The sequence below is a fragment of the Brachyhypopomus gauderio genome, chromosome 14, assembly GCF_052324685.1.
Source record: "Brachyhypopomus gauderio isolate BG-103 chromosome 14, BGAUD_0.2, whole genome shotgun sequence".
Taxonomy (NCBI): domain Eukaryota; kingdom Metazoa; phylum Chordata; class Actinopteri; order Gymnotiformes; family Hypopomidae; genus Brachyhypopomus; species Brachyhypopomus gauderio.
Window position 1 is genome coordinate 15,423,493 of NC_135224.1, and position 25,218 is coordinate 15,448,710.

Below are 25,218 nucleotides of genomic sequence, written 5' to 3' on the forward strand. Positions count from 1 at the left end.
CGTGCGTGCGCAAACTCAGTGCGTGTAAAACGGTCCCTGGGTGCAAGAGTGCGTCTAGTCTCCAGATTTCTCAATCTGGTTATCCCAGTCGGTGTGATGATGTCAGATCCCATGTAAACCAATAGGAGATTAGTGATCCGCGTCACGTGTTCTCGGTCCTCTGACACCTTTGCCCAATTCACCCCGGGGTAAGTGCATAAACAATTGAGTATTGGAGGCTGTTTAACATTGCAGAGATTTGGCCAGTGCTAAAAACGCACAGCTTGACGTGCCGTCGCTATAAAAAGCCGAGCGGGTTCTTATGCAGACGTTAATATCCGCACTTAGTCGGATACAGTTAACAAGATATAGCGTGTCTCCATTTCTAGGAGGAGGTCTCGATAACTCGATTCAGACTCAAGTAATCCGGATGGTTGATTTCTGCTTCAGAAGTCAAAAGAAGGTGAAAACCAGCGATGATAATCTTCAACGATGGCCAGAGAAAGGGCAGCTTTCTTTAGCCAATTTGAACAAGAGATTATTTTGAAGACTTTTGAGGAATACAAGGCTATCATAACGGCTAAATGCAACACAGCAGCCGCTGCTAAATCGAGAGTGGAAGCATGGCAAAAAATAGCAGAGAGATTAAATGCGTAAGTTTCTTTAGGATTCTAATCCGTTTTAAATATCGATTTAACTAAGTTGGTCAATGCTTACCTGTTTGACCAAGCAGCAGTCGGTTAAAACGTTTCAGGGTTGGGGGTAGTCTGTGTCAGGAAACCGAATTCATTTCTTAGCTGGATCAAATAAGCCCAAAATAACTGCTATCGAAAAAAAAACTCGCTCCATGAAATGTTCCCGGCCCTTGTGACCTTGAAATATTGTAAAGACAAGTTAGATACCTTGGTTTGGTTATGCGTTCGTTTTGTTGTTGCATTAACAGCAGTTTAGCTCCTGAACATTCATCACATTTAATCCTGTAAACAACATTTATGCGTGTTTTCCTTTTATTTTCAGATCCAATCCCAGTAATGTCAAAAGAACATGGCAACAGGTCAAAGTCAAATACAAAAACATTGTTCAATGTGGTAAGTGCTTAATGCTTTTTTGCTGTGTACTGCCTGCAGCAGTGTATGTGAAATGCGTCCTCGGATTGTTAGCAAACAGGAAGAGGGCACAAAAACAGAGGCTTGGAGGGGGATTGGCCATGATTGGCTTCACTCCTGCTGAAGCCCAGGTCCTGTGGCAGATCCGAGGACATCCCAGCAAAGACGGGCTGACCTGCGGCAGTTCTTCTGAGCAGGCTGGGGTTAGGAGCCCCAGTTCCACAGGTAGTTCACCCCGATCGTCGCTTTTGTCCTTCCTGAAAGTTTAACCATTGTTTAGCGTATCCTAACAATCGGAGATCTTCAACGTTGAATTGTTTTACAGAGCCTGAAAGTTCAAGTACGCTTACACTGCCAGCAGCAATGGTTCTTGATAATACAGAGGAACCCACTGATGTAAGGAAACACAGCCTGTTCTCTGTTCGTGTCAAGTGTCAAAAAATAACTCTGAACTTAACAGGATTCTGTGCCATTTCTCGGCCCAGCACTCTGATTCGGACCATGATGAGAAGAACATCGTGGTGTGCTCGAATCCTGAAGAGGTAAAATCTAATTCCTTAAACTTTTGATGACATTGCTGTTGTCACCTCATGACTTGTGCTCGACCACGTTCCTTCACATCTTCAGGGGGGTGAGGAACACCAAGAGGAACCTGGTCTGGCTGGTCCTTGCCTCTCTGCCGACGATGAGGTACCTTCTCGTTCAAAAAGTGGCCCGATGATATGCTGCAGTGAGTCATGAATTATGTCTTTTCAGAGAGACGACGATGTCACCTCCTTATACAAGCGGTACCTCAAGCAGGAGATAGCATACCGGCAGCTAAAGATGAAGAAACTCGAGAAGGAGATACAGTTACTCGATAAACAGTTGGACGTGAGCAAGACCCCATGATGCGGAGTTCCTTGGAAAAATGCATCCCGACACTGAAGTCATTGCCGGTCCACTCCCAACAGTCCCATGGTCCTCGGAAGGGCTCCTCGGGAATCGGGCTTCACAAGCTCTAATATGGGAGAACTTCAAGCAGCATTGCCTGCTTCTGTCATCTGCGTTTTCCAGCACGTGATTCAACCTGAGGGTTAAGTGGTACCTGCAATCAGGTGTGTTGGAGCACATGATCCTCTGTTCTGCTACAGGTTCAAGTTTGACCCTCTACTTAACCAGACCTCCTCCAACTCGTGATGAGCTTGACAAATTGATGAGCTGATTGGATGTGTTTGGGCAAGGAAACGTATACAGGAGCCTTGGGACTAGTTGGGAACCCTTTTTAAAGTCATTTATTGACTTGGGATTGTGGTGCTGCATGGATCGTCAGCAGTGGACATCGTTAATCAGCTTTTAAAACTCTTTTGTTCAAATTGGTCTTAAACTGCTTCTCATTCAGGACAGACTACAAAATTCTCCCTAAAGGTACTCCTAAAAGTACTATAGTGTATCATAAAATGAAAGATCTAAAGCTGTGTAAAACGGTGTTAAAATGTGGTTACAGTTTTACCTTTCATATAATACCTTTATACAGTCAGTATATGCTGTTAGTGAGTAGTTCACTATAACCCCCATCTTTTGATCAAAGCACAAGCTTCTCCCTTTTTTGAATGAATTTTATTTAATTCTATAAAAGTATGAAAATGAGCGCAATGAAATGAACCTTTGTACCAGTATTGAAAATGCTAGTGGGTTTGAAGTCCACAGTGGTCCTGAGTTCAGAGACTGAGCACTAATGTGGGGTTGAGTCTGGTACTGCACACTTTTAAAGTGAACAGAATCTAACTGCAGCTATAGTGGAAACAAAGTATGGGTGTAAGATGGTGTTTTAATGAAGTAGCCAGTAAATACAGACTTGTAAATTTTTATGGAGTATGCTAACCATCTGTATAAATAAAAAAATATAAGTCTTGCAAAGATCTGGATTACTTTAAGGGTGGTAATGCATTAATGAAGTTGTTTCATGGCCTGTAATGTGTTCATCAAGAACTTGTAATGGTTCAGAATAAAGAACCAGTTCTTCCTTCGAATGACGTGGGCGACAGCCGCGTTGTTTGCACCCACGATCCACACTGCAGCACTACACCTCTGGCTGTGTCCACATTGTTAACTGCTTGTGCACACCCCGTGCTCCATATATGTAAAAACACCGTAAGAGGGTTTGAAGGCGACTGGTTAATACACCAACTGTATTTTTGTCCCTTTTTGCAGAATCATCCATGCGTTTCAAATAAAGCAATTTTGTTTGTTGTTTTTTAAGCCCTGTGGATGTTTGGTATTTTGTCAGATCTCTGTATTCTGAAGCATTTTCTTAAGTTTTTAGTTTAGTTAAGCTTTAGGTTTAAGCTTTCTTTAAAACATGCAGGCAGTTTTTATTATGAAATTATGAAAACCTAGAAATATGCTGGCTAGTGTCCTGAAGTCCTGAAGCAGTACTGACTTTTTAGTACCCGTCATGAAGCTGAACTGACTGTTTAGTACCAGTACTGACCTGCCTCAGGGAACGACTTCTGTGTTCCAAACACCTGTTTCATGGCTGTGATAATTACCCGATAAGCTGGCTCACGTGTGACAGAATGCAGAAAACCAGGGCATCACGTTTCATGGGATGGGGACATGAACCAGGGAAGAAGATAAACAAGTAGCTCCTGTTACAGAGAACTTTGTGAAGCCTCCAGTTATATAAAGAAAAAAATGAAAGTATTATAGGACCACAATTCCAAGGTGATGATTCTAAAGGGAAATTGCCAAGCATTTGTGTTAACATGTACACTCTAAATGTGGTTGTGATGGGTAATTGCTATAGTAATATCAGCCTAATTTCTGCCAAATGTCCTCTGGGCATCATTCTTCCAGTGTAGGCGCTTACACGGATGGCAGGAATATGGACACTCTAATAGGTGCATTGTTAAACATAGTTAAACCCAATTCAGAATTGAACATAACCACCATGGTTGAAAGAAGGGCTTAAAGACAGCTTGATGGTAGGCTCGCACAGTTCAATGCAAACTCATGGCAGCTTTTCAGAGTGCTTTTATCTTAAAGGAGAAAGTTGAGGCTTTTCTTTACACCGTGTCAGTCTTTCCTCTTTCTGTGTTTGAGGCTAATGATTAACGATATTTGTCTGAGTCCTTGAAGTTAAAGTAATTTAAAGTTAACCTAATGCAACTGATCTCCACTGACATTAGCACATAACGATTTACCCATGTATATAACCTTTGGTCATTGGCGTTTCTTCAAAATGTCATTGGAAAAGATGTACAAATAGCTAATATGTAGCACTTTGCCTATCATTTAGGTTCACAGTGAGAGAAGGAGGATTAAACACGAGCTGTGTTGCTGACCGGCATTTAAGAAAAGAGAATTAATTTATACACAAACTGAAGATGTATACCAGTTCTATAACCGCCATTTCAGTTGCAACCACCAGATGGCGCCAATGATCTTCTATGGGCCTTGACTGCTCCAAGAGTCTACAGCGGTTTGCATAAACGTCTTCCTATGGGTCTGCAGTCAGTGTGCTTTCAGACAGACGTCTACGTCAGCATGACTATGTCAAAGATATAGGTAAACAAGAGCAAAATAAACAGTTCCACTACATGTTTTCATTTTCAGTTTCAGTTTCTTTAATAAATATACAAAATGTATGTGCCGCATAATCATCTTATTTTATGCAAATTAAGTTAGTATATTAAATATTACTATTTACTCTCTCTCTCTCTCTGTGAGTGTGTGTGTGTGTGTGTTGAAGCTGCGCACGTGAAGTGAATGGGATAACATCGGTTGTTTACAGTGCACGTGTAGATCAGAGTGATAGCAAAAGAGATGAACCGATGAGGGTGGTAGGAGGAAAGGTGTAGGCAGGTAGACCTACCATCCGCACTACACGTAGGCCACCACCTGCCACACACACACACACACACATACACACAAACCTTTCATTTGTTTCGTTATCTCTTTCACTCTTCCACCCGCAGCTCTGAGCACAGTCAAAAGGCGCACGTGAAGCCAAAATTACAGTTCCCATCATTCACAGCTGTGCACGTTGTCTGATCATAAGGAGGATTTGTAGCACAGTTTAAAGCAAATGCTACATGTGTGTATTACAGAGGTCAGTAACGTTTGTATTCCCTCAGGTCAATAAATTCCAGAAATAGAGTAGACTTAACCTAAATTCTCCTGCATTTCAAAAACATTTTGGAGGGTAAACAGATGTCCAGACTTCGGACACACGGTCAATGTCCAGACTTCGGACACACTTCTCTGTACTGTATCTGTGTTCATATATGAAATATTTGATAGGCCCCTCTCTACTGCATCTACTGCATTGTGCGTGTGTATGGAAGTTATGTGGGCAATTGCTGTAGTATTACTGTACAAAGCTGACTCGGATGGCAGAGATTCAGGCAAATTGTTACACAACAACGCAAGAGGGTGGAACGGACTCCTTTTTCTCTTGTGCGTGCAAGCCAGTCCCAGACTGCTCGGTTCCACGAGGCAGTTCCATGACGCCGCATTCTGGCTGGGTCTTGCCAAGGATACGGTAACGAGGATGTTCAAGGGGGCAGAGAAGGTGGCGTAGAAAAGACGGTCTGTATGCCTCATTCTGCACTGTAACCTGCAGGCCATTCCAAAGTGACAACAACATCATCAACAACAACAAAACAGGGCTGTTTGGTACGATGTGATTGCACAGTAATGCCGACACTTCTGAGTAACGTCTTTCTGAAGGAAAAGACGTCATCGTAATGCGTAGAGGCTGGCACTGGATGTTTATTATAAACGCATAGAGGGAAAGGGTGTTTTTGCATCAATCGCTCCATCGGCTACATCTGAGAAACATCTGAGAACCGGGTTAGAAAATCTCAAAGCATATAAATCAAAAACTACAAAGCTAAGGGAAGACAAGCAAATTTCTGAATCAGTTTTATCCCTCGGTTTCTTGGGAATACACATAAAATGGGCAATACAACGCTGACGTTTGGGGAAATCGATAACACCTGTAGGCCGAACATATTTGTATCAGCTGTGTACGAGCGTTTTGGAATTATTTGGGTTAGGCATAAATTGCCATCGGATGGAAAAGGGAACATATTTTCTTAAAGAGTGCAGTTTATAGTTAAAGCGTTGCAGTAGCCGATGTCACCATTTTTAAGCTATTCATTTCACAAAAGCAAACGCGTTCAATCAGAGCATATTAGATATGACTCGGCAACATCGGTTTATATTAAGTGGAATTTTCGTGCAGGATTAACAACAGGCTGAACTGTTTAAAGAGAGAAATTGAATAGATCAAATCAACTGGCATGCGTTACTCCCATCGTGCTCGTGTAGGCCTACCATTCCTTTGGGCCAGACACCACTTTTTTTTGCATATTTATCGAGTTGCATTGTGTAACCAAACATAAAAGATGTAAATTTTCCCCGTGCTGCCAAACCAATAACCTGATACTCCCATTACACCCCCTGTGGCTCTTTCGTGGATAATCGTTTCCTTATCAACAAGCTCATTGTCTTATTTCTCTTTAATAAATTCTGTTAAACCTCCATCTGATAAGAGCCTTGACCTCTGTTCCGCATACAGAGGAAGCGATAAAGAAGTCTCGTGCGCAGGAAGACAACTCCTTTCTCCAAAAAGTGCAGAGTGGCTTATTTTGTTTTGGTAAGACCTCGTTCGCATTTCCACCCCCTGGGCTCGCGGCCTGGCGGAGTGCAGCACCTCGCGCTTGGCACGTTCTCGTGCTGTTTCCCGGGACCGCTGGCTCTTTGACGTCAGTCGGCCCAGCACACCTCGGGCCTCGCAGCGTTTTTTCGAAAAATAATCACCCCAGATTTCTTGGCCGAGGCAGAACCCCAACGGAAAAACTTAGCCCCGGTGTCACTGAATGTTTGGTCAACAGTCGTCTTTGCTTCTTGGGACCAGGCATACAAAGGAACTCAAAGAGTTTACAGTCTGCAGTCATTCTTTTTCCTTTAACAAAAGCATTCGTTCATGTGCTTTCGGTTCTGTTTTTCCACAGACAACGGTACTTTTAATGTTTTTTAATGACAAAATATGGAACTTCACATTGATTTGTAATAAATGTTTCGTGTCACCCAGCATCTTTCATAGAAAGAGCGTGACACTTCGCGGGGACCTGTAAACCGACGCTTTATTTTCTCCATCTCTGTAAATAGTGGCATTGACGCCATACTGTTGTCAATCTATGACGAGTTTCTCAGACCTCATTAGGCATGTAGTGAAGATGCATACTGACATTAGGTTTATGTAGACAGAGTGGCTTTAGATTCTAAGAGGGAGACCTTGAGTCCCTTACAAATTTTGCCCAACATCAAGTTGCTACGTTATCTGCTTTGAATTTGTTTATTTGTAGGACACCATATCAAGTTAAGCATCTTTGGATGGCTTTTCAAAAACAAATTAACAACATTCGTTAGTTTTAAAGTCTCCGTTGTCCTGTCTAATTCAGTTTGAACCAGTTCTACGTATTCGGCTTCCCGATAGACACTCTGTCCACTCTTTTCCCATGGACCAGATGTCTCTATGTGCTTCTTGTACAATACTTGCAGTACACTGTGACATGACTGAGAACACCCATCTTTAACTGATGCAGAACTGTGATTGTGTTCAGCCATTCCCAGCAAGCTCTAGTCCAAATCCGGTTAAAGCCGGTCTTATTGTACACAACACGCTTCACTGATTCTTTGCCTCTGGGTGGTGGTTGGTGTCACGTCTACCTGATCTCTATCTTTTGTGATAACTAGCTATGGGAAAGAGACTATGTGGAAGGGGAGAGAAGGGCTGGAAGAGACATTTCTACGTGTAGTATGTGTCTTGGAGAAAACCCACCATCTCCACGTCGTACGATTATATAAAATCTATTCGCATGTCATCGACTTTCTTTGATGGGGTGAAGGGTGGAGTGTGGTGCTCCTCGTCTTTTTGAAATCTTCATGGCAGAAAGTAGAACACATTTGCACTTGGTTATGTATACCATGTATGTACATTATGTATACTGTGGTTATTTGTGCTTCTTGGCAAACGTCTAACTTGCAAAACACTAGGTAATGACTGACTCCTGTAGTTTAGTAGTAGTCTGACTCAATGGTGTCTTGAATTCTGGCCTATCTGTACTATTACCTAGGATGAATTCTGTGATCAGATGCAAAGCACTTTGTAGGTCGCTCTGGATAAGAGCGTCTGCTAAATGCCGTAAATGTAAATGTATACCACAAGAAAATCATCTGAAAAGTTGACAAAACACCTTAAACATTTACCAGTTTAATCGTTTCTTTGGGAAGTGACACATGTACACCAGGTTATCACTGAGTATGACATTTAGTCACATTGCTTGGTTTTTGTGCCGTCCAAATGTAAATAATTTTAACAATAACAACAGCAATGAATAATGACATTAATTCCACCAGGGAAATCACAATACACATGAGCAAAAATATTCATTGGCTTTGCAATGATGCAAATTTAAAATAAAATAAAAAAAGAATGTTTGTAGTTTTTTTAAGTAGCTTCTTGTAATCTGAAGGAACATGTTCTGATTAGTAATAGAACAATAAAGCAGCCTAATTACTCTTTGTCCACTGAGTTTATGCCCTCCTTCAACACCACAACAAAAGAGTAAAGAAATTCAGAAATGAGACAGAATTTTTAAAACAGCTGTTTTAAAACTTGCTATTTAAAAAAGCTAAAACATTATATACCTCCGCTCACATTCACACACTCTCGGAAGAAAGAAAACAATACTTCATCTTTATCTCTTTAAGTGACTGGTATATGCATCTTGAGGTCTACCGCATAATACCAGCATGCATCGCTTTACAGGAACCAGGTACAAAGAAACAGAAACTGTATACCGACCCTAAGAGATTTAAACTTAGCGATATGAAACTGAGTGATGTGTAGGCTATGAACCGCATCCTGTGTATAGCAAACCTACACTACCATGGAGAAACAAAATTCTTTGACGTCAGTGATTCTTACATAGACGTTTGACGTTGGCATGAGAGTTGAGAATATTCTTGAGTTGGAATTATTCAGAATATTTTTAAGCCATTCCTTACTGTGAAGGTTTTCCACTTTTCATTATTTTCCTTGATAAATCTAAAACCTTAAAATTGTTGCCCTTTTGAAAGATTACAGAAGCCTTTCTAGAACATCACTGATTCTTCAATTTCAGAATTCAGAAGAACTCATTCCAGATGAAGAGATTTAGTCAACACTACGGCACTACGGCCATATTAAAGTGGTTTCAGTGTCACCGTTAAAGTGCTTTTATCATTGGTGCTTTGTATCCTATTTACAATCGATACACTGTACCATATATCATAGAATAAAAATATATATAACAGAGTGAAGTACTGTCTGTTGTAAATTACGTGTGATATTTGAATTGCGTTAATGTACACACTTGTGGATATTGCTCATTCTATTGCCCAGAATCGAGGAAGACTGATCTAAAAATGTCTGAGAAACCTTTGTTTTCCATAGTTTTGCTTTTAGCATATAACAGTTCCTTCACATGTTACATGTGTATGCATGTGTTACTGTGTTCATGAGAAACAAGAGTCACAAAACACACACTAGTACAAAAAGTTGTCTTTGACACGGCAGTAGAAAAAAAATGTAAAAATCTGTCTGGTAAGTCAGTAGTTCTCCTTCATAGCATCCCATACCAGCACCGAACTCAAGCATGAGAATCAGAAATTCTGCTTGGCTGTGTTTCATTCCTGCTTCTGTCCAGGAAGCACTTGAACCCTTTGGAGCAAACCAGGAGTAGCTGGAACTGCGGAAAATGTCCCCCTCGCTAAGTAAGTTCTGCAAACTCTGGCTCCCTTCAGAAGCAACTGTTACCTTTCTCTAGGACTCTGGGAAAAGGGCAGGAACCCTTTGATCCATCCAGGAGGATGAGTTAAAATCTCCAAAAACAACTGTTGAGTTAGGAGTTTAGAAGCTCTCCATCTCTCCATTAAACAAGCATCGTCAACCCATCACAATCATAGCGGCCTGCTACGTCTCTGCAGATGATGGTGAAGGGGCTTCGGTGACTATCTCCACACAACCTGTTTCTGAGGGTGATTTATGGTGGATGATGTCCTGTGGAGCTCCGTCCTCACTGTCCTCACCCTCCAAAGTCAATTCAAACTGGAATTTGTCCCCAACATTGTCTTGGGCCTCATAGAATGGAGGAGAGGGGCTGTGGGGGATCATGCTGTGGTACCAGTTCCTGTTCTCCTCTAGATTGTCTAGAATGTCCTGGGCGTCAGGGTGGACAAGGTCAGCCCATGTCTCCCAGAGAGGATGCACAATGTAGTCAATGAATCCCACCTGGAGAATGACAAAGTCAGTAACTGATTAGGCCTGAAAAAGGTACAGGTCATTGCAGCAGTGATTTGACTGTCCCTACCCTTGAACTTGTTCACCCTAGTTCACTGTAGTAACCCTAGACCATAGTTCACCCAAGTAACTCTAACCCTAGTGGCCCCCTCCCTCATTCACTGCTGCCAAGTGAAGCTATGTGTGGTCTGACACCCACCTGGGTCTTCTCCACAGAGGCCGTGTGTTTGTCACACATGGGGCTTATCTCCATTCCACGCTCTCTCTCCCGGTCACCCTGGTGGAAGAACTCGTCCATGATACGGTCCGTCCATTGTCGGTACAGATCTAATGGCTTGGTGGGATTGCTGAGGTCAGCACAATGGACCATGTTGCGTAGGACCTGTGGAGGTCGAAATCAGTATATATCAACTAATGCACTCTTAAATCCTCCAATCTAAAGCCTTAAATCTAAGACTCACTTCACTGATACTAGAAGACCAAGGTAAACCAATTTGTTGATCCCTGGAGCAAAGCCTCACCTGTATTCTGTCTGTATAGTTGTCCAGCAGCAAGACGCCTGAACTGGTCACCTTCTTGGTCTCCACCATTGTCTTTAAGTCCGCCAGCAAACTCATGTGTTTTGACATATCCGTGGCTAGCACCTAATGAGATATGAAAAGAAATCTAAGCCCAAGAACTCCAAAAAGAGACAAAAAGGAACAGCATCAGCAGACTGAGACACTAGTCTCACCATATCAATGACCATTCTCCGGAGGGTCTGCCGCTGTTTCTTTGAGAGGTTCTTGAATATGTCACAGTTCTCCCCTTGTAGGAGCTTGAAGCCTACGGCCAAGTGGTGGTTCTCGAGGACCGACTCGTCGTTGTACATGAGTGCCAGCTCTGAGTCTGCAATACAGAATACACGGCCCGTCTGCGATTAAGCAAAACTCTCATAGAAGCATCGAAGGAACAGGCACACAGCTGAAGCTATGCTCTTCAGTAGGTCCCTATCTGGTTGTAGTTACTCTAAGTGTGGAGAGAAGGTGCAAGAACTCACTGGTGTTAATTAGGAACTGGTTGGAGACCCCCGGATGATCCACATCGTGGATCGCTGCCGCAAAGATGGCTGCCAGAATCTCCAGATCTGTGAAAACTGCCTGTGAATTAGAAAAGACAGGAGCAGGGTTGGGTGTGAGAATTAGTGAATTCCTCTCAAAGATGCGTTCGCACGCTAAAAGCGAAACTTATTCAGTCCAGCTTCATCTTTGGACCTTGGTCTGTTCACAGCCAAGCGAAAACATGAATGTTCACAATGAGCTCCAGACAAAACGTGGCACACTCTTTGGGAATCAGCGGGCTTGCACAATTTACAAGCAAACTACTCAGGTGAGGCCCATTAGTTTCAGAAATAAAAAACTCTTTAAATGCAAGAAATGATACTTTCTGAGCGTGCACTGCATTCAAAGATCTTTAAGAGGGAGGTTAGGTGCTCACACTAGAGGAATATACTCAAATAAAGTTGAGTTGAGTATGCCCTCATGCTACATTACTGATCTATGATGGAGCTGACTACAGCTGGAACTGCATGTGGGGGTGCAGAGATATTCTCTTACATCCAGAGCTGGAGTGGAGAGCAGGGCGTGTGTGGACTGGGCCACGTCAGCGGCGTGCAGGCTGTTGTGATAGGTCAGGTCCGAGTGGTAGTGGTCCTCAAGGGTCATCATGTACGTCACGAAGGTGTCCATTGGGATCTTGAAGGTTTTCATCAAGTCTCTTTCCTGTAGACAATGTGTGCAGTTTTAGCTCAGTTTCAAACACGGTGTACTTGCAAGCCTGCTTTACTGACACTTATATTTTGCTTATGTTTTCTTAAAAGCAAAATCCACAACACTAACCTGGAAGATGGCGTACATGACGCAGGTGAGCGGACGCTGATGGGAATGTTCAGACACGCTGAAGATGTTCATGCCCCACTTGTTAATGTTCTCCAGGTCCTGCAGAGTACACAAGAAGACATTCAACGCGGTTCCACTGAGATGTTCGAAGCAGACCATGAACCATGGATTTCCACCACTTTACCACTACCCGTGTGTGTGCTTGTTACATTTTCTAGTCCCACCTTTGCGAGCAGGTCCTCCAGGTCCGTCTTCACGCCGAAGCGGGCCACGCTGCAGCTGCTGGAGAAACCGGGGCCGTGCGTGACCTTCCTCACCCCGCTGATATGAGTCATGAGCTGCTGCTGTTGTTGTTGCTGCCTCCTCTTCCTCTCTCGGGTTCTGGGCGTGGGTGATGGGATCTCCAGGTCATTCTGTTTGTCTGCATGGTGAGGAGGGGGGAGGTTTCAGTCTGCCACTTATGCTAATGATCCACAGTCACCCCGCACAGATTTGAGTCCTGACCTCTACTGTGACCTTTATGGTGTCTGTGTCGGTTTAAGACTTGTGAATAGGGTGCATTGGAAAAAGTGAGAGTCTACACAGCATTGCCTCGTGTCAATGAACTGAAATGATCTTAAAGACTGAGACAAATGGCATACAGAAATGATACAAATAAAAGAACCAATCTCTGAGAATTCAGGGACAATGCGTGGTCTGGGAGAAAAAAACCTCCATTACATTGTTCACAAAACAAATGGCAGTCAAACCCAAAACAGAACAGAGAATAGCGTCCATTGAATTTTTTAGAGGGAGTTCTAGGAATTGTTTCATGCATGTTACTCAGCTGGAGGCATACAGTTGAACTGTGTACATTCCTAGGCACTAGTTCTTTGTTTGTGTGTGTGTGTGTGTGTGTTGTGTGAAATTCCATGATCTTTTCCAATTCTGTGTGAAGCTTGGAACCACACTAGTATCCCTTCATCATTAGCTTTGCGTGTGTGTGTGTGTGTGTGTGTGTTAGAGGCTGATAGATTAATGTTTCCCATTTTCTCTTTCTGTCCCTATCCCAGATTACCACTCTTTCCTTTTCTTTCTACTTCTCAGCCCCTGTGCCAGCACAACAGAGCCATGTTTCTGACGTCTGCCCGAAGGCTCTGCGTACTCCTGTGATGCGAGAACACTGGGAATCTCCCCGACAGATACCGGCTGACTCAGACTGTAGGCCGCAGGGTTCGAAACTCCAAGCTGACGGGAGTATGGTGACCCTTGCTGTCTGAATCACGCACGGACACGTCTCTCCCTCACCTTCTTATTCCTCTCTCTCTCTCTCTCTCTCTCTCTCATGCTCATACACTAGCTCCCTTGCAACAGAGCTGACAGCACAGACCCAGACCAGATCGGACTGGTTTGAAAACGGCGGCGCAGGCAAACCATGAGGCACCCAGCATTCCCTCTCCCCTTCTCTCCCTCTCTCTCTCTCCCTCAATCACAGCATGCTATCTCTTCCTGCTTTTTGCTTTGTGTCTCGTCCTTGCCAACTAATGTTTTTTTTAACAAATCCTGCTCTCTTATGGACACAGTGACATATTATAATAAAATCCTGAGTCAGTTCTGCTTATATTTCTTTGTGTTAAAGAATCCGGCTGATTCTAAATGTCCACATGCTCCAACAAATGATCAATCATGGTACCAAAGGAATGCACTGACCTAAGAATGTGTTGGAGATGTACTCAGACACCTGGTTTCCGGAGCGGCTCATTTCCGACAGGTGGGTCAGCTCGCGATTCAACATCCTCTTGAACTGAAACACAGAAACATTGCAGATCCATCAATATGAACACTAACCTGTTTCCATTCCAATCCACAATGATCCGAGTAAGTCGAAAAAGACTGCAAAATGAGTGGCCTTGCCTAACCATGCTGTAAGTTCATTTAAAATAATATATACTGGAAAAAACTTTCCAAGTTTTCCATGATTTTGGTGTCTCCAAATCACACACAGACCTTTATGTAACCCCAGGAGACTGAGAGCAGGTAGCTGGTTTCATGTTGGACACCCCCGAGGTAGGAACCCCAAACCCCGATCATTCTCCTCTCCGTTGGGGTTCTGCTGCCCTTAAATAACACATTCTCTGCACTGTCAACGCAACGTTCTGACCCGCGGCACGCAAGCCGCCTCGTACGTCTGCATTCCGTCAGACATCCCAACCCAGCACGGGCGCCCAGGAGCGGGAAATACATCCGGGCAGAATTCCACGGCGCGGGGGGGCTAAAGGGACGATGCAGCCACCGGCGCTGTGATCTGTTCTCCGCGTTTAGGAGACACGCTTCTGCCTCTTGTGACTCTGCCTCTATCCATCCCTCTCCTCTTCTTCTGCCACAGCCTGTTACAAAGTCTCTCCATCCATTTCCCCCCTCTCTCTCTTTCGCGTTCTGTCTCTTATTCTCTTGTGTGTCCCCCTCCTCTCTTTCACTCTGCCATCTCTAGATCTAAGACCCATTCCCTAGATCTTTTTGCCACAACACTCCCAAGACAGGGCACATCCCTCACAACCACTACACACACACAAACACACCCACACGTCAGCTGGTAAACTGCTATGTACCCTGAACCAAGTAATTTTCATTCAGCAATTATCTATTTTTTTCACACTTTTTAAACCAACATCTCCTGCCACTGCAAGAATTTAACCATAGGAGACAATTTCATGGTGAGCAAAATGCCACAGCAACTGAGACGCATGCGCACACATGTGTATGTGTGTGTTTTTCTGGATTACCACTAAACTAATGTTACTAAACAAAGGTAGCAATGCAGAAAGCCACTTGAGGACACACTCTCTCTCTCTGTCTCTCTCTATCTCCAAATGAATAACCCTTTACTCAGTCCAAGTCATCTTTCATTCGTCAGACACCAAATGAAGTAACGATGTGATTCATCCAGTCTGAGACTAACCCAGCTCAGACAGAGATCATAAACACAGCACACCACCACCGTCAGCTCACACCTTCTCTGTAACACTGTGCACATATAAAACTGACTGACTGCAGGGATAAAGTGTACGCATGGGAATGCTAAGCTATGTCATTACTGCCTCAAACAATCTTGCAGTGCAAAACTCAGGCGACTCATGAGCTCAGCTACAAACCGCATTCACATATTTAATTAATTGCAAGCATTTTTTAATTAACACAACAAAGTTGATATGAATATCTACAACAATCTGGTAAATCTAGCCACTGTTGACCCCTAAAAATGTTTAATTCTCATAAAAAACATTCCATGCAAATCAACAAATTTCTAACTTTATGCCCTCAGATTAATACGTTCAAGAATGCTTGAAAAAAACACTTTGGAGGAAAGTTTTTCACCCTGAGCCGTCTGCTCCTTAACAAACATGTACAGCGGCACTAACTCACCTCTGACCACTCTTTCAGAACTCCAGACTTTCTCCTTTTCTCAGAACATACTCCCATGGTTGCTGGCGCGATGCCTAGTGTTAGTGCCGAGCGCGTGTCCACCCTGCACTGCTTGCCCTCGCTTTGACGGATGCCAGGAAGTGTGTCAGACAAAGGCCTGGCTGATTCACCTCGCTACGAGTAACTCCGCCCCCTTCCTCAGGTCCCTCCCTCCCTCCCTCCCTCCATGGCCCCAGGTATGTTACACAGTCATTTCAGTCTGAGATGTGCACTCATTTCCTGATTACAAATGTGTGCGCCTCTACAACCCACCAGCCCTGACAACCCCCCTCAAACTCCCCCAGACATCATTTTACGTTTTTTAAGTCGTCATCATCAGTGTAGCTTCCGATATGAAATCAGCTCTGTGAGGTTGCTACACCACTCCACCACTTCTGAACCGCATTTGTCATCTGTTCAACATTTGTCAACAACTTTGTCATCTGTTTAAAATATATTTATTGAAGGAAAATGTCAAAGACTGAATAAATGGGCAACCCTGCTCATGTTTTCTGGGGCTGGTGGGTAATGTGGGTCTACTGTTAGCCCTAACTACTCTCTGTTCAAATCTGATTTCTTATCAGTGTAAACAGGAGAATGAGGTCAGGTACAAAAAAGCAATCGTCCCTTGCCTAAGCTCCGCCCCCAACAACCCAAGTTCATACCATATAGGGCCATATGTGTCTTCGTGTGCGGTACATCTTTCATACCATAAGAAGGTGTAACAATTAGAGATCTGTTGTTTTCTAATAATAAAATAAAACCTATGGTATAATATGCACGTGTGGACAGTCACCTCATTATATCTATGGAAATCTTTAGCAGGTCACTGAAAAGATTTAATCTAAAACAAGAAACCTGACAAGTAAGTATAATGCAAGGGAATTTCATAAAGCCTACATAAATAAAAAACAAAAATAAGCATATTTAAATACATAAATATACATGTATATCAAATTCAAATGTTTGAATATATATATATATATATATATATATATATATATATATAAAAGAAAGCCTTTTTCAAACCAAAAAAGCAACTGTGTACACACACACACACACGCACACACACACACACACACACACACACACACACACACACACACACACACACACACACTTTTTGTTAAAGATGCAGGAGGACTTTGAACAAGGATGTGCGTTTCTATAAATCTCTTGCATTCAGTCTTTTTCTTTGACAATGACAAACCAGCAACAATAACATTCTCAGGAGGCTCCACCTCTACATTGTAAGTGTGATCATGTAACTTCTGGTTATGGGTGTGTGCGCGCGCGCGCGCGCGTGTGTGTGTGTGTGCGCGCGTGTGCGTTTGGTGTAATGCATGGTGAGTGCCAAACTGTGGACTCTTTCTTCATAATCTGACCCGCTATTGTGACCAAACATAACCCTGAAATTTGCAGTCAGATAACTGATAGCATCCAGAAGGAGAGCTACCCTAGCCACACACACACACACACACACACACACACACACACACACACACACACACACACTCTCTCTCTCTATCTCTCTCTCTCAAAAGTCAGCACAGTCCGGTTGTTCATCAGATAAAGATGCGAATGTGCAGTTAGGCTGTTAAGCAAGTGAAAGAACTGCTCTGTGTAAGACAGAAATGCAAGCCATACGCTTTGTGAGTAAACACAGCAATGCAACTGTCACTTGTTAATATTATTTCTACCATGGCATACGAGAGAGGATCTGTCCTAAATGCATTATGGAAACCACACTATGTCAGGACATAGACACCAATACAAATGGCTTTGGTTTACATTCAAAACACTGAAGGCTTTGCTTTATCTTTAGTGTAATTCTGCCCAGCAAACAACAGCACTTGTTGTGTTATGTTCACGTGAACACACGCTGCTCTGGCCGCAGGGTTCTTGGGGCCATGCTTGTTAGGCGAAGACGGACGTGTGCAGTGTGCAGGCCTACCTTGTTGGAGGCCATATCGCTGACGGAACGGTACGTCTGGATGGTCTCCAGCTGGTCCAGGCACCAGTCCAGCTCTTCCATGGTCTCCACAGCCAGCTTCTGGTAGGACTCGTCTGGGGCAAAGACATGCAGGTATGCGATCACGGGCCTGCCACTGTCGCCGTTATGGTGCAGGGTGGGTCGTTGTGGCTGCATTCTGGGTAGAGCTAGGGCCAATGACTAGGGTTACGGTTCTACTGGACAACTGCTATAATCTTTGACCTTTAACCTGAACTTGTTCTCTTGTTCTTTCTCTCTCTCTCTCTCTCTCTCCCTTTTATACCCTCACTTGCTCATTCTTAATGCCTCGGGCACTAATGTCTGAATGATCCTCAGGCACAAGGGAACTTCTGGTGGGAGGGACTCTGAAACTTCTTCATTCTTTGCCGCCTTTTTTCTCCACTCACAGACACTCTGACTATAGACAGTTACACCCAGGAGATGTTTATTATCCCTTGGGCTTCCTCGCTAAAACGAAGGAGCGTGAGAGAGAGGGCAGCTGTAATAGATAGAATGGCTCATTCGTAATATCAGCGATTAAAACTGCGCTCGGCCACTTTGCGTAACCGAAAGTACCTTAACACTCCAGAAGGGACCGATGAACCTTAATGAACCTTAACTGAACACAAAGTAGTGGAATGAAACAAAAAGAAACAAACAAAAAAAGTTTGAAAAAGTTTGAAAAGCTTAACCATCATGCCAGATTTACTTTTGGGTTACACCACAGCTCACGAGCCCCCCCGCCTCAAGACCCCCACCCCCAACCCCACATCCACCCTGGCCCCCTTCTGCTGCCTTTGATCCACCCCGAAAGAAATAACGAGGTGGGGAAGTGAAATCAAAGCCTATGCTGTGTTTGCAAGAGAAACTCAAGAAGCAAACTTTACTCCCTCCGCTGGCTGGCATCCCGATCCTGTAGAATCAGAGCCAAGCAAATCAACCCCCCCCCCCCCCCCCCCCCCCCCCCCAACCACCACCTAAAAGGCCAGACACAGTGAAAGCGTGGAGCAGATTTTTACGCGACATCGTGCCCCGGGGCGACCGCAGCAGAGTCCAGACTATGGACCGCTGCTCCAGAGAAATAAGGGATGATGTTCACCGCTGATACTCATACCGAGTCGTGACTTGTCTGATGCACCAAAACGACACTTGCAGGCAAAGGGCTGGAGATAAGTCGCTCCCGCGAGGGCACGCTGTGCCTTGGTGACCTTGGTGTAATGCTGCACTGTCCGGTCACTCAGCTCCCACACATGCTGTCTCTATTTCGCACCCATTAAAACCTCCTTCCACACATCAGCTTCCTCAGTGGCCCAAAGCCAGGTGCAAATGACAGTAAAACTGCATTATGTACTACAACATAACTTACAAAACTCCAAACCTAACCCACGCAATATTTATGGTGTGTCTGTCTTGGAAGTCGACGATATCTAATTTAACTAAAGCCTTTAAATCAACTCACACAAATCACTGCAACAGAACTGCTACACCAGGTTCAAGTTAACATGTTTAAGAAGGGCTATAAATCTGAGGGGGAAGTTGCATTTTTTTTCTCATTATTGTGTTCATTGCTGATATTCCACCTTTTTGGACTTTTTTCGATATAGTAAAGATGTTTTTTAACATGTAAACGGGGAGGGGTTTATGTTAAAGAAATGCAAGGTAATCATCCTCACATGCAATGTGTCTAGATCCAGGGCAAAACAGAAGGGTGCCTACGCCTATTCTATAAGATCGAGGTTAGATGCTCCAGCATGTGTGAGGGATGTACAGGGCATGGCATGTCGAATAAGGTTGCTCCTTAGAAGACTCCTGTGCTCAATATGTTCCACATATGTTCCCATTTAAGCCATGAGTCTCGATCTGAGGCCTGGCATGGGTACACACGAATACTGCAGTCAATATGTCACCACCACGGGCGCTTGGGTTTAGGGTTGGTTGGGGATGAGGGGGGTGGGCTAAGTGTGGTCGAGATTACCCGGAGGCGTCACGCAAACTAAAAGTGTGCCATCGAATTACTGACACCCAAAATTACAACTTTGGTGGATTGTTCATGATTAGAGAGCAAGATTAGCAGTCATCAGAATCGTAGGAGATCATAGTGAATATTGGGCTTATAGTGTTTATATTTGTATAAAATTTGTATAGAATATATGCATGAAACATCTAAGATGCTCAAAAGATCAAATCTTTGGATGTTTTGAAAAGCCTCAGTTCAAACGGCAGAGTTTGTCACAGCTGCGTAACGAGGTGTTTCACAACGTGGCCTCCCGCGCCTCTCCTGCAACGAAGAAACTCCTCGCCGCACACCGACGCAGAGTGCTTCCACGTCGAGGTCTCTGAGGTCTGGCACTCCGTCTGATGGCTCCACCGGACAGGGTCGCTCCACAAAGGCCCATAGTGTGGACTTACCCAGCATCCCCTCTGAGGTCCACAAAACCAGCTCTGTGCGAGGGGCTCGCTCCTCCAGGAGCTCTCCTCCCCCTCTTCTGCGGCAGGTCTCACACTACTCCCCTCTGTCTGTTTGTGCACCCCCCCTCCCCACCACCTCACTCCTCACCCCCCAAATGTTGGTGATATATGGGCCAGGCTTTTCCCAGACCTGCTCATAAAGGACCAAAGAACCTACAGCTTCAGCTGAATATGAGTCACAACTATAAATGCGGTACAGCTGCGTGTCTCGGTATTTCGTGCTGGCCGTCTATTGCGAAGTTAGAACACACTCAGATTGACACTACAGGGGTATGTGTCCACGGAATCATGGTGAAGTGAGATCATTCTGGTAGATCTGGACGTCAGTGATCATAAGTGATCAATAATGTCCCCCATGACCTCACTGTGAACAGGGTTCATCGATTCTGAACATGAGTTTGGTTCTTCAGCACCCATTTTGCCGTTAGACGTCACTCCACGGTTTCTATACTATAATGGATTAAAGAATGATGTTTGTGCCCTTGTTTAAACTGTAAACAGATGTGTGCCATCGTATTTCAGACAGCAATCGTCAAGCTACTCAAGACCAAAGTAAAAAAATATTCGGGGCCTTTTTGGGCCATTTGGACAGATGTTACATCTGACCTGGTGTGAATCGGCAGGGGACGCTGGTGTACATGTGGAATATCGCCTGGTCAATCCACCACACTCATCCTTGATACTCATCCTCATCCCTGGTACTGTCCAGGCGGGCCTTGCTTATGACATGCGTGAGCCCAAGCCGCCCGCTTCCGACCGCCGCCGTGGCCGGGCCAAACGAAGCATGCGGTGCATTTCTCCACCGAGGGCGAGATAATGTTTTGCCACATAACCCAAAAAGCTTTTTTTTTCACTTCTGGAAGCTCCTGAAAACAATGCTTTTGCACACACTTTGCTCGGTGGGATGCAAGGCACGCGTGTGTTATGTACGTAGCAGGAAGGATGCGTGAAAGACGGCAACCAAAGTGCCCGAACAATCGCGTTACGTGCGGCCTTTGTAACTCGCCACACTTTCCTGGAAGGTTATGAGCAGCATTCCTTGCAAAGCCTCTGTAGAGACTTGAAACCAACCACTTCCTGTACAGCCCGCAACCTGCAGGCCTTGGTGCCGATACCTCACCTCTCTCACGTTTGGTGGAACTACATTTCTTGCTTGAGGTTTTTTTTTTTTGCCCTCAGGACAGTTTTAACAAGTTTTTTTTCCTCTAAATCTCAGGCCACATCAAATAAAGCCAGTCTGGCAAATGGTGGTATACACACCCTCTCCTTTTCTTTTGTAAATTCCTTTACACTTTCTTTCTCTCATTCCCTCTGACACCACCCCACTCCCCCCTTCCCCCATCTTGTGTCTGTCTGACAGCATACACAATGCACCATAGAGCTCTCTTGGCCAGGCATTACTTTTGGGGAGGGCCGCGGGTCAGTTTTACAGCTCTGCTGACGTCAATGGCATAATTCAAATACTAACCAGGGTGCATGCTTTGAGACCAGCACTACTGCTTTACAGCCCGGGGGCCTGCAGAAACCCGGACTGGATCCACCACCGTTGGATGGAATGGAGCTTTTGAGAATGGCAGGGAAACAATGCCAAGTCCTAATCGAATGAAATAAAGCTTGTTTTTGATAGAAAATATTGGGCATTCAAACAACATAATAACCGAGTCTCATTCAGTCAAGTTTATTAATGCTGTTCAGCAAACAAACAAGTAAACAACACATGCAACGCACTGATGTTGGCGAGTAATTATGCAATGAGTCATTTAAAACCCATTTTAATTAATCAAGACGCAACGCGGAAAACAACATTAGCTTTACTTCCCTAAAGCAGATGTACAAGAAATTCTCGCCCAAGGTCAGACTGACGAAAGAGTGTCCAAGAGACTTCTTCAAACATTCCAGAGGGGAGGACAAGCTGTCTCGCTCTCGTAAGTTAAATGTATCATCTGAAAGCCGGGGGACGTTCTTTGCGTCCCCTGTATCCCTCGAGGCTTTGTCCGGGGCTCAAGTGTGCGAAATGATCACTCGGCACTCAATGATGGTGCTTTCCTCTTCGCTGGAAACAGGTTACGCGGACAGCAAGTACGAGGCAGCTTTTTGTGCATGCCATCACTGGCAGGCAGTGAGGGCGATGACTCGGCAAATCCGATTGACCACCCTGGTGTTTGTCAAAGAGCATTTTGTCACGGTCTCTCACTGGGTATGCGAGCGAGTGCTTCAGCTGAGAGACACTGATTCAATGTCAGAGGTTCCAAAGCCAGAGGAATTCAAGCCAATTACATTTTTTGACACAGTTGATACAGTTGAATTCTGATAAATGTAAGAAACCAGTTACATGCTTACTACATGCTATCAAACAGCTATAGACTTGTTGGGCAGTATTTCACTATGAGCCAAGGAAATTATCCAACACTGACCTCTGAGTCTACAATAGAGATCATAAAAGCAGCTTAACAATGGATTGAGGAAACTCTTTGATGTTAGTGGACCAGAGATCTGGGACCAAATAATACCTTTTATGAACTCACTTTCACTCAGATCTGATCTTTAAGTTTGTTGAATACCATAAATGCAAGAAATGATGCATAAATAATAACAAACAATATATTGTGCAGCCCTTGCATCAAACACACTGTGCCAGGTAGTCAGGAGCCCTGCAGCCAGTTGAGCTGTGCTATGAGCAAACACCACAAACATCTAGACCGGCTTTGAATTCCAGAGCCTGGACTCAATGCTTCTGGGGAATTCATTGGTTATATAATCGAGGAAGAAATTAAAGAAATAAAAGCCTGTGGCGTGGTTCATTGGTATTGTGGGAGGAGTTTCTCATGAAGTACAATGCGTCATTGGCGGATGCAGGCAGGAAGGCATGAGGAGAGTGAGAGGAAGTGCCCTAAAGTTGACGTAAATTTGGCAGTAATTTGTCTCAACTTGCTGGTGCGTTTGCAATTAAAGAGAAGGCATGATTTGTTATTGATACGCTGTGATGTTTGGCCCTGAGGGCTGGCAAGCTCGGAAGCCATAAGCTGCCCACCAGAGTTCTTCGCTAATGGCGAGCACACGTTTTCACTGCCGAGGTGAATATTTCATGGGAAGGTCTATGGGCACGAATAGAAATGCACAAATGCACGGGTGCACGTAAACACATGTGCATGAGGAACCAGGGCAAATAAGTACAAATGCTGAATGGAGTGCAAATACATGCAAACAAGCAATCACGCAGAAGAAAATAAATAAATGAACAAATTTTGCAGTACACACACACACACACACACACACACACACACACACACACACACACACACACAGTTTACGCATGCAGTGCCACAGTATTTTGTACTATTTTGTTTTTAATGTAGGTGCAGTCACCTATACAGCGAGCATGTGCACTCTTTAATATGAATGCCCTATTACATCAACACATCCCCATTCCTGTGCTGTGTGTCAGTCACACATTGACGTAATTGCTCTCATTACACATGCATTTCAATCAACAGGTTTCGGAGCAATCCTACCGCTCATTTACCGGCACTCGACTCATTACGGCCGCACAGGCAGATGGCAGGTCTCCAACGCCAGCCGCCACGTCTGCTGGTGGAGGGTGGCCACCTTGCTGCCGGGCTCTCTGCCACGCCAGGGTGGAGCGATGGTGCCCGGGCTAACGTGACTTGCAGACACCTGGCACTCGGTCTGCCTGTCTCCAGTATGGCTGCCTCTCTTCTCACTGACAAGCCATTGGCTAAAATGTGTGTGTGTGTGTGTGTGTACTTGTGTGTGTGTACTTTGCACACAAAGACCAAAAAAAAGAGAGAATGCGTGCTCTCTCCCCAAGAGAGTCTGGCTTCTCTTTAAAGATTTCTCTTTCGGGTCAATCTCTCTGTATCCCCTGCTCGTCCCCATCTGTTTCTCTCTTTCTCTCACTTTCTCTTCCCTTGTTGGTTTTAGTCTCCAACACCCTTCTTTGTCTCTCTCGCTCTCTCACTGTGTTTCTCTCTCTGTGTATTTCTCATTCTCTCTGTATTTTTCACTGTCTGTATATTTCTCTCACTGTGTATTTCTTACTCTGTATTTCTCTTACTGTTTATTTCTCTGTCTGTATTTCTATCTCTCTCTGCTTCTCTCCTTTACTGTTTCTCTCTATCTCACACTTTCTCTTACTCTGTATTTTTCTCACTGTATTTCACTATTTCTCCTTTTCTCTCACTTTCACTGTCTTTCTACTCACCGTGTATTTCTCTCACTCTGTGTATTTCTCTCTGTGTATTTCTCTTTATATTTCTCTCTGTGTATTTCTCTTTATATTTCTCTCTGTGTATTTCTCTTTATATTTCTCTTTGTGTATTTTTCTTACTGCTTCTCCCTCACCTTGTTTCTCACTTACTCTGTGTATTTCTTTCTCACTCTTTGTATTTCTGTCAGTGTGTTTCTCTCACTTTGTGCATTCCTCTCACTCTGTGTATTTTTCTCTCTCACTCTCTCTCTCTCTTTGTGTGTTTTTGTGTTTCTCTCTCTCTCTCTCTCTCTCTCTGGAAGTGCTGAAAAGAGCTATGGGTCATGGCCAGGACACTGGCAGAGAGGTTCATTGATGACAGCGAGGCAATAAAATGCGGAGAGTGTGAAACTAAATCTTTCTTTCCCTCCGGCACACCGCTTCTGTTGTTTCAAAGGCCCTAATTCAAAAAACCTGGCCCAAGAGACAGCCACTCCAAACCTACCTAACAGCAGTGACACACGTGTGCACTGTACACTGGCTTCAGATGATTGAGGGAACACAGAGGAGTTTTTTTTAAACATTTAGTTACTTTTTAAATGTTCATTTTTTGACCACATACATTAAGGTAATTCTTAGGTTTTTTTAACCTAATTTACATTTATCAATACTTTGTGACTCACAAAACATGGCTCATTTGACAAACAAAATGATACTTTGGAGATAAAATGACAGTCACTTCCTTAATCTTGAATGTAAATCTTGTATAAACATACCTTAGTAATATCTGTTTCTGATTTTTGGAAGTTTCT

General features: G+C 44.1%; 2 protein-coding genes across 9 annotated transcripts in view; one reads left to right on the top strand and one right to left on the bottom strand.

Annotated features, from left to right (window-relative positions):
- Positions 1 to 12: 12 nt before the first annotated feature.
- On the top strand, positions 13 to 2,984 carry LOC143474894 (uncharacterized). 5 transcript variants are annotated; one of them, XM_076972551.1, is made up of 7 exons: positions 13 to 188; positions 369 to 632; positions 997 to 1,310; positions 1,411 to 1,481; positions 1,571 to 1,627; positions 1,713 to 1,775; positions 1,842 to 2,984. In XM_076972551.1, exons 2-7 carry the CDS (start codon positions 472 to 474, stop codon positions 1,974 to 1,976), a joined length of 801 nt encoding a protein of 266 aa, XP_076828666.1. In that variant the 5' UTR covers positions 13 to 188; positions 369 to 471; the 3' UTR covers positions 1,977 to 2,984. The 5 variants fall into 5 exon arrangements, with proteins under 5 accessions (XP_076828666.1, XP_076828667.1, XP_076828665.1 ...); XM_076972552.1 differs by lacking the exon at positions 13 to 188 and having other exon boundaries at positions 197 to 632; positions 997 to 1,067; positions 1,140 to 1,310; XM_076972550.1 differs by lacking the exon at positions 13 to 188 and having other exon boundaries at positions 197 to 632.
- Positions 2,985 to 8,333: 5,349 nt separating this feature from the next.
- The window catches only part of pde4bb (phosphodiesterase 4B, cAMP-specific b), a 37,622-nt gene continuing 20,737 nt past the window's right edge, over positions 8,334 to 25,218 (bottom strand). For 2 of the 4 annotated variants that reach the window (XM_076973744.1, XM_076973745.1), the window contains 10 exons: positions 17,692 to 17,804; positions 13,986 to 14,079; positions 12,521 to 12,717; positions 12,297 to 12,395; positions 12,015 to 12,179; positions 11,459 to 11,558; positions 11,153 to 11,307; positions 10,941 to 11,063; positions 10,619 to 10,801; positions 8,334 to 10,410 (listed from right to left, as the gene is read on the bottom strand). In XM_076973744.1, coding sequence (XP_076829859.1) covers positions 10,093 to 10,410; positions 10,619 to 10,801; positions 10,941 to 11,063; positions 11,153 to 11,307; positions 11,459 to 11,558; positions 12,015 to 12,179; positions 12,297 to 12,395; positions 12,521 to 12,717; positions 13,986 to 14,079; positions 17,692 to 17,804 — 1,547 coding nt within the window. In that variant the 3' untranslated portion in view covers positions 8,334 to 10,092. Of the gene's footprint in view, positions 10,411 to 10,618; positions 10,802 to 10,940; positions 11,064 to 11,152; positions 11,308 to 11,458; positions 11,559 to 12,014; positions 12,180 to 12,296; positions 12,396 to 12,520; positions 12,718 to 13,985; positions 14,080 to 14,282; positions 15,460 to 17,691; positions 17,805 to 21,667; positions 21,693 to 25,218 lie in introns of those variants that run through there. The other 2 variants (XM_076973748.1, XM_076973747.1) reach the window with 2 other exon arrangements.

What these genes read in the sequence shown, in the direction of transcription:
- LOC143474894 (XM_076972551.1), top strand. Translation starts at nt 472, where the DNA reads ATGGCCAGAGAAAGGGCAGCTTTCTTTAGCCAATTTGAACAAGAGATT. An exon ending in ATAGCAGAGAGATTAAATGC is followed by an intron (nt 633 to 996) that starts GTAAGTTTCTTT and finishes TTTTATTTTCAG; the next exon opens with ATCCAATCCCAGTAATGTCA. An exon ending in GCCTCTCTGCCGACGATGAG is followed by an intron (nt 1,776 to 1,841) that starts GTACCTTCTCGT and finishes ATGTCTTTTCAG; the next exon opens with AGAGACGACGATGTCACCTC.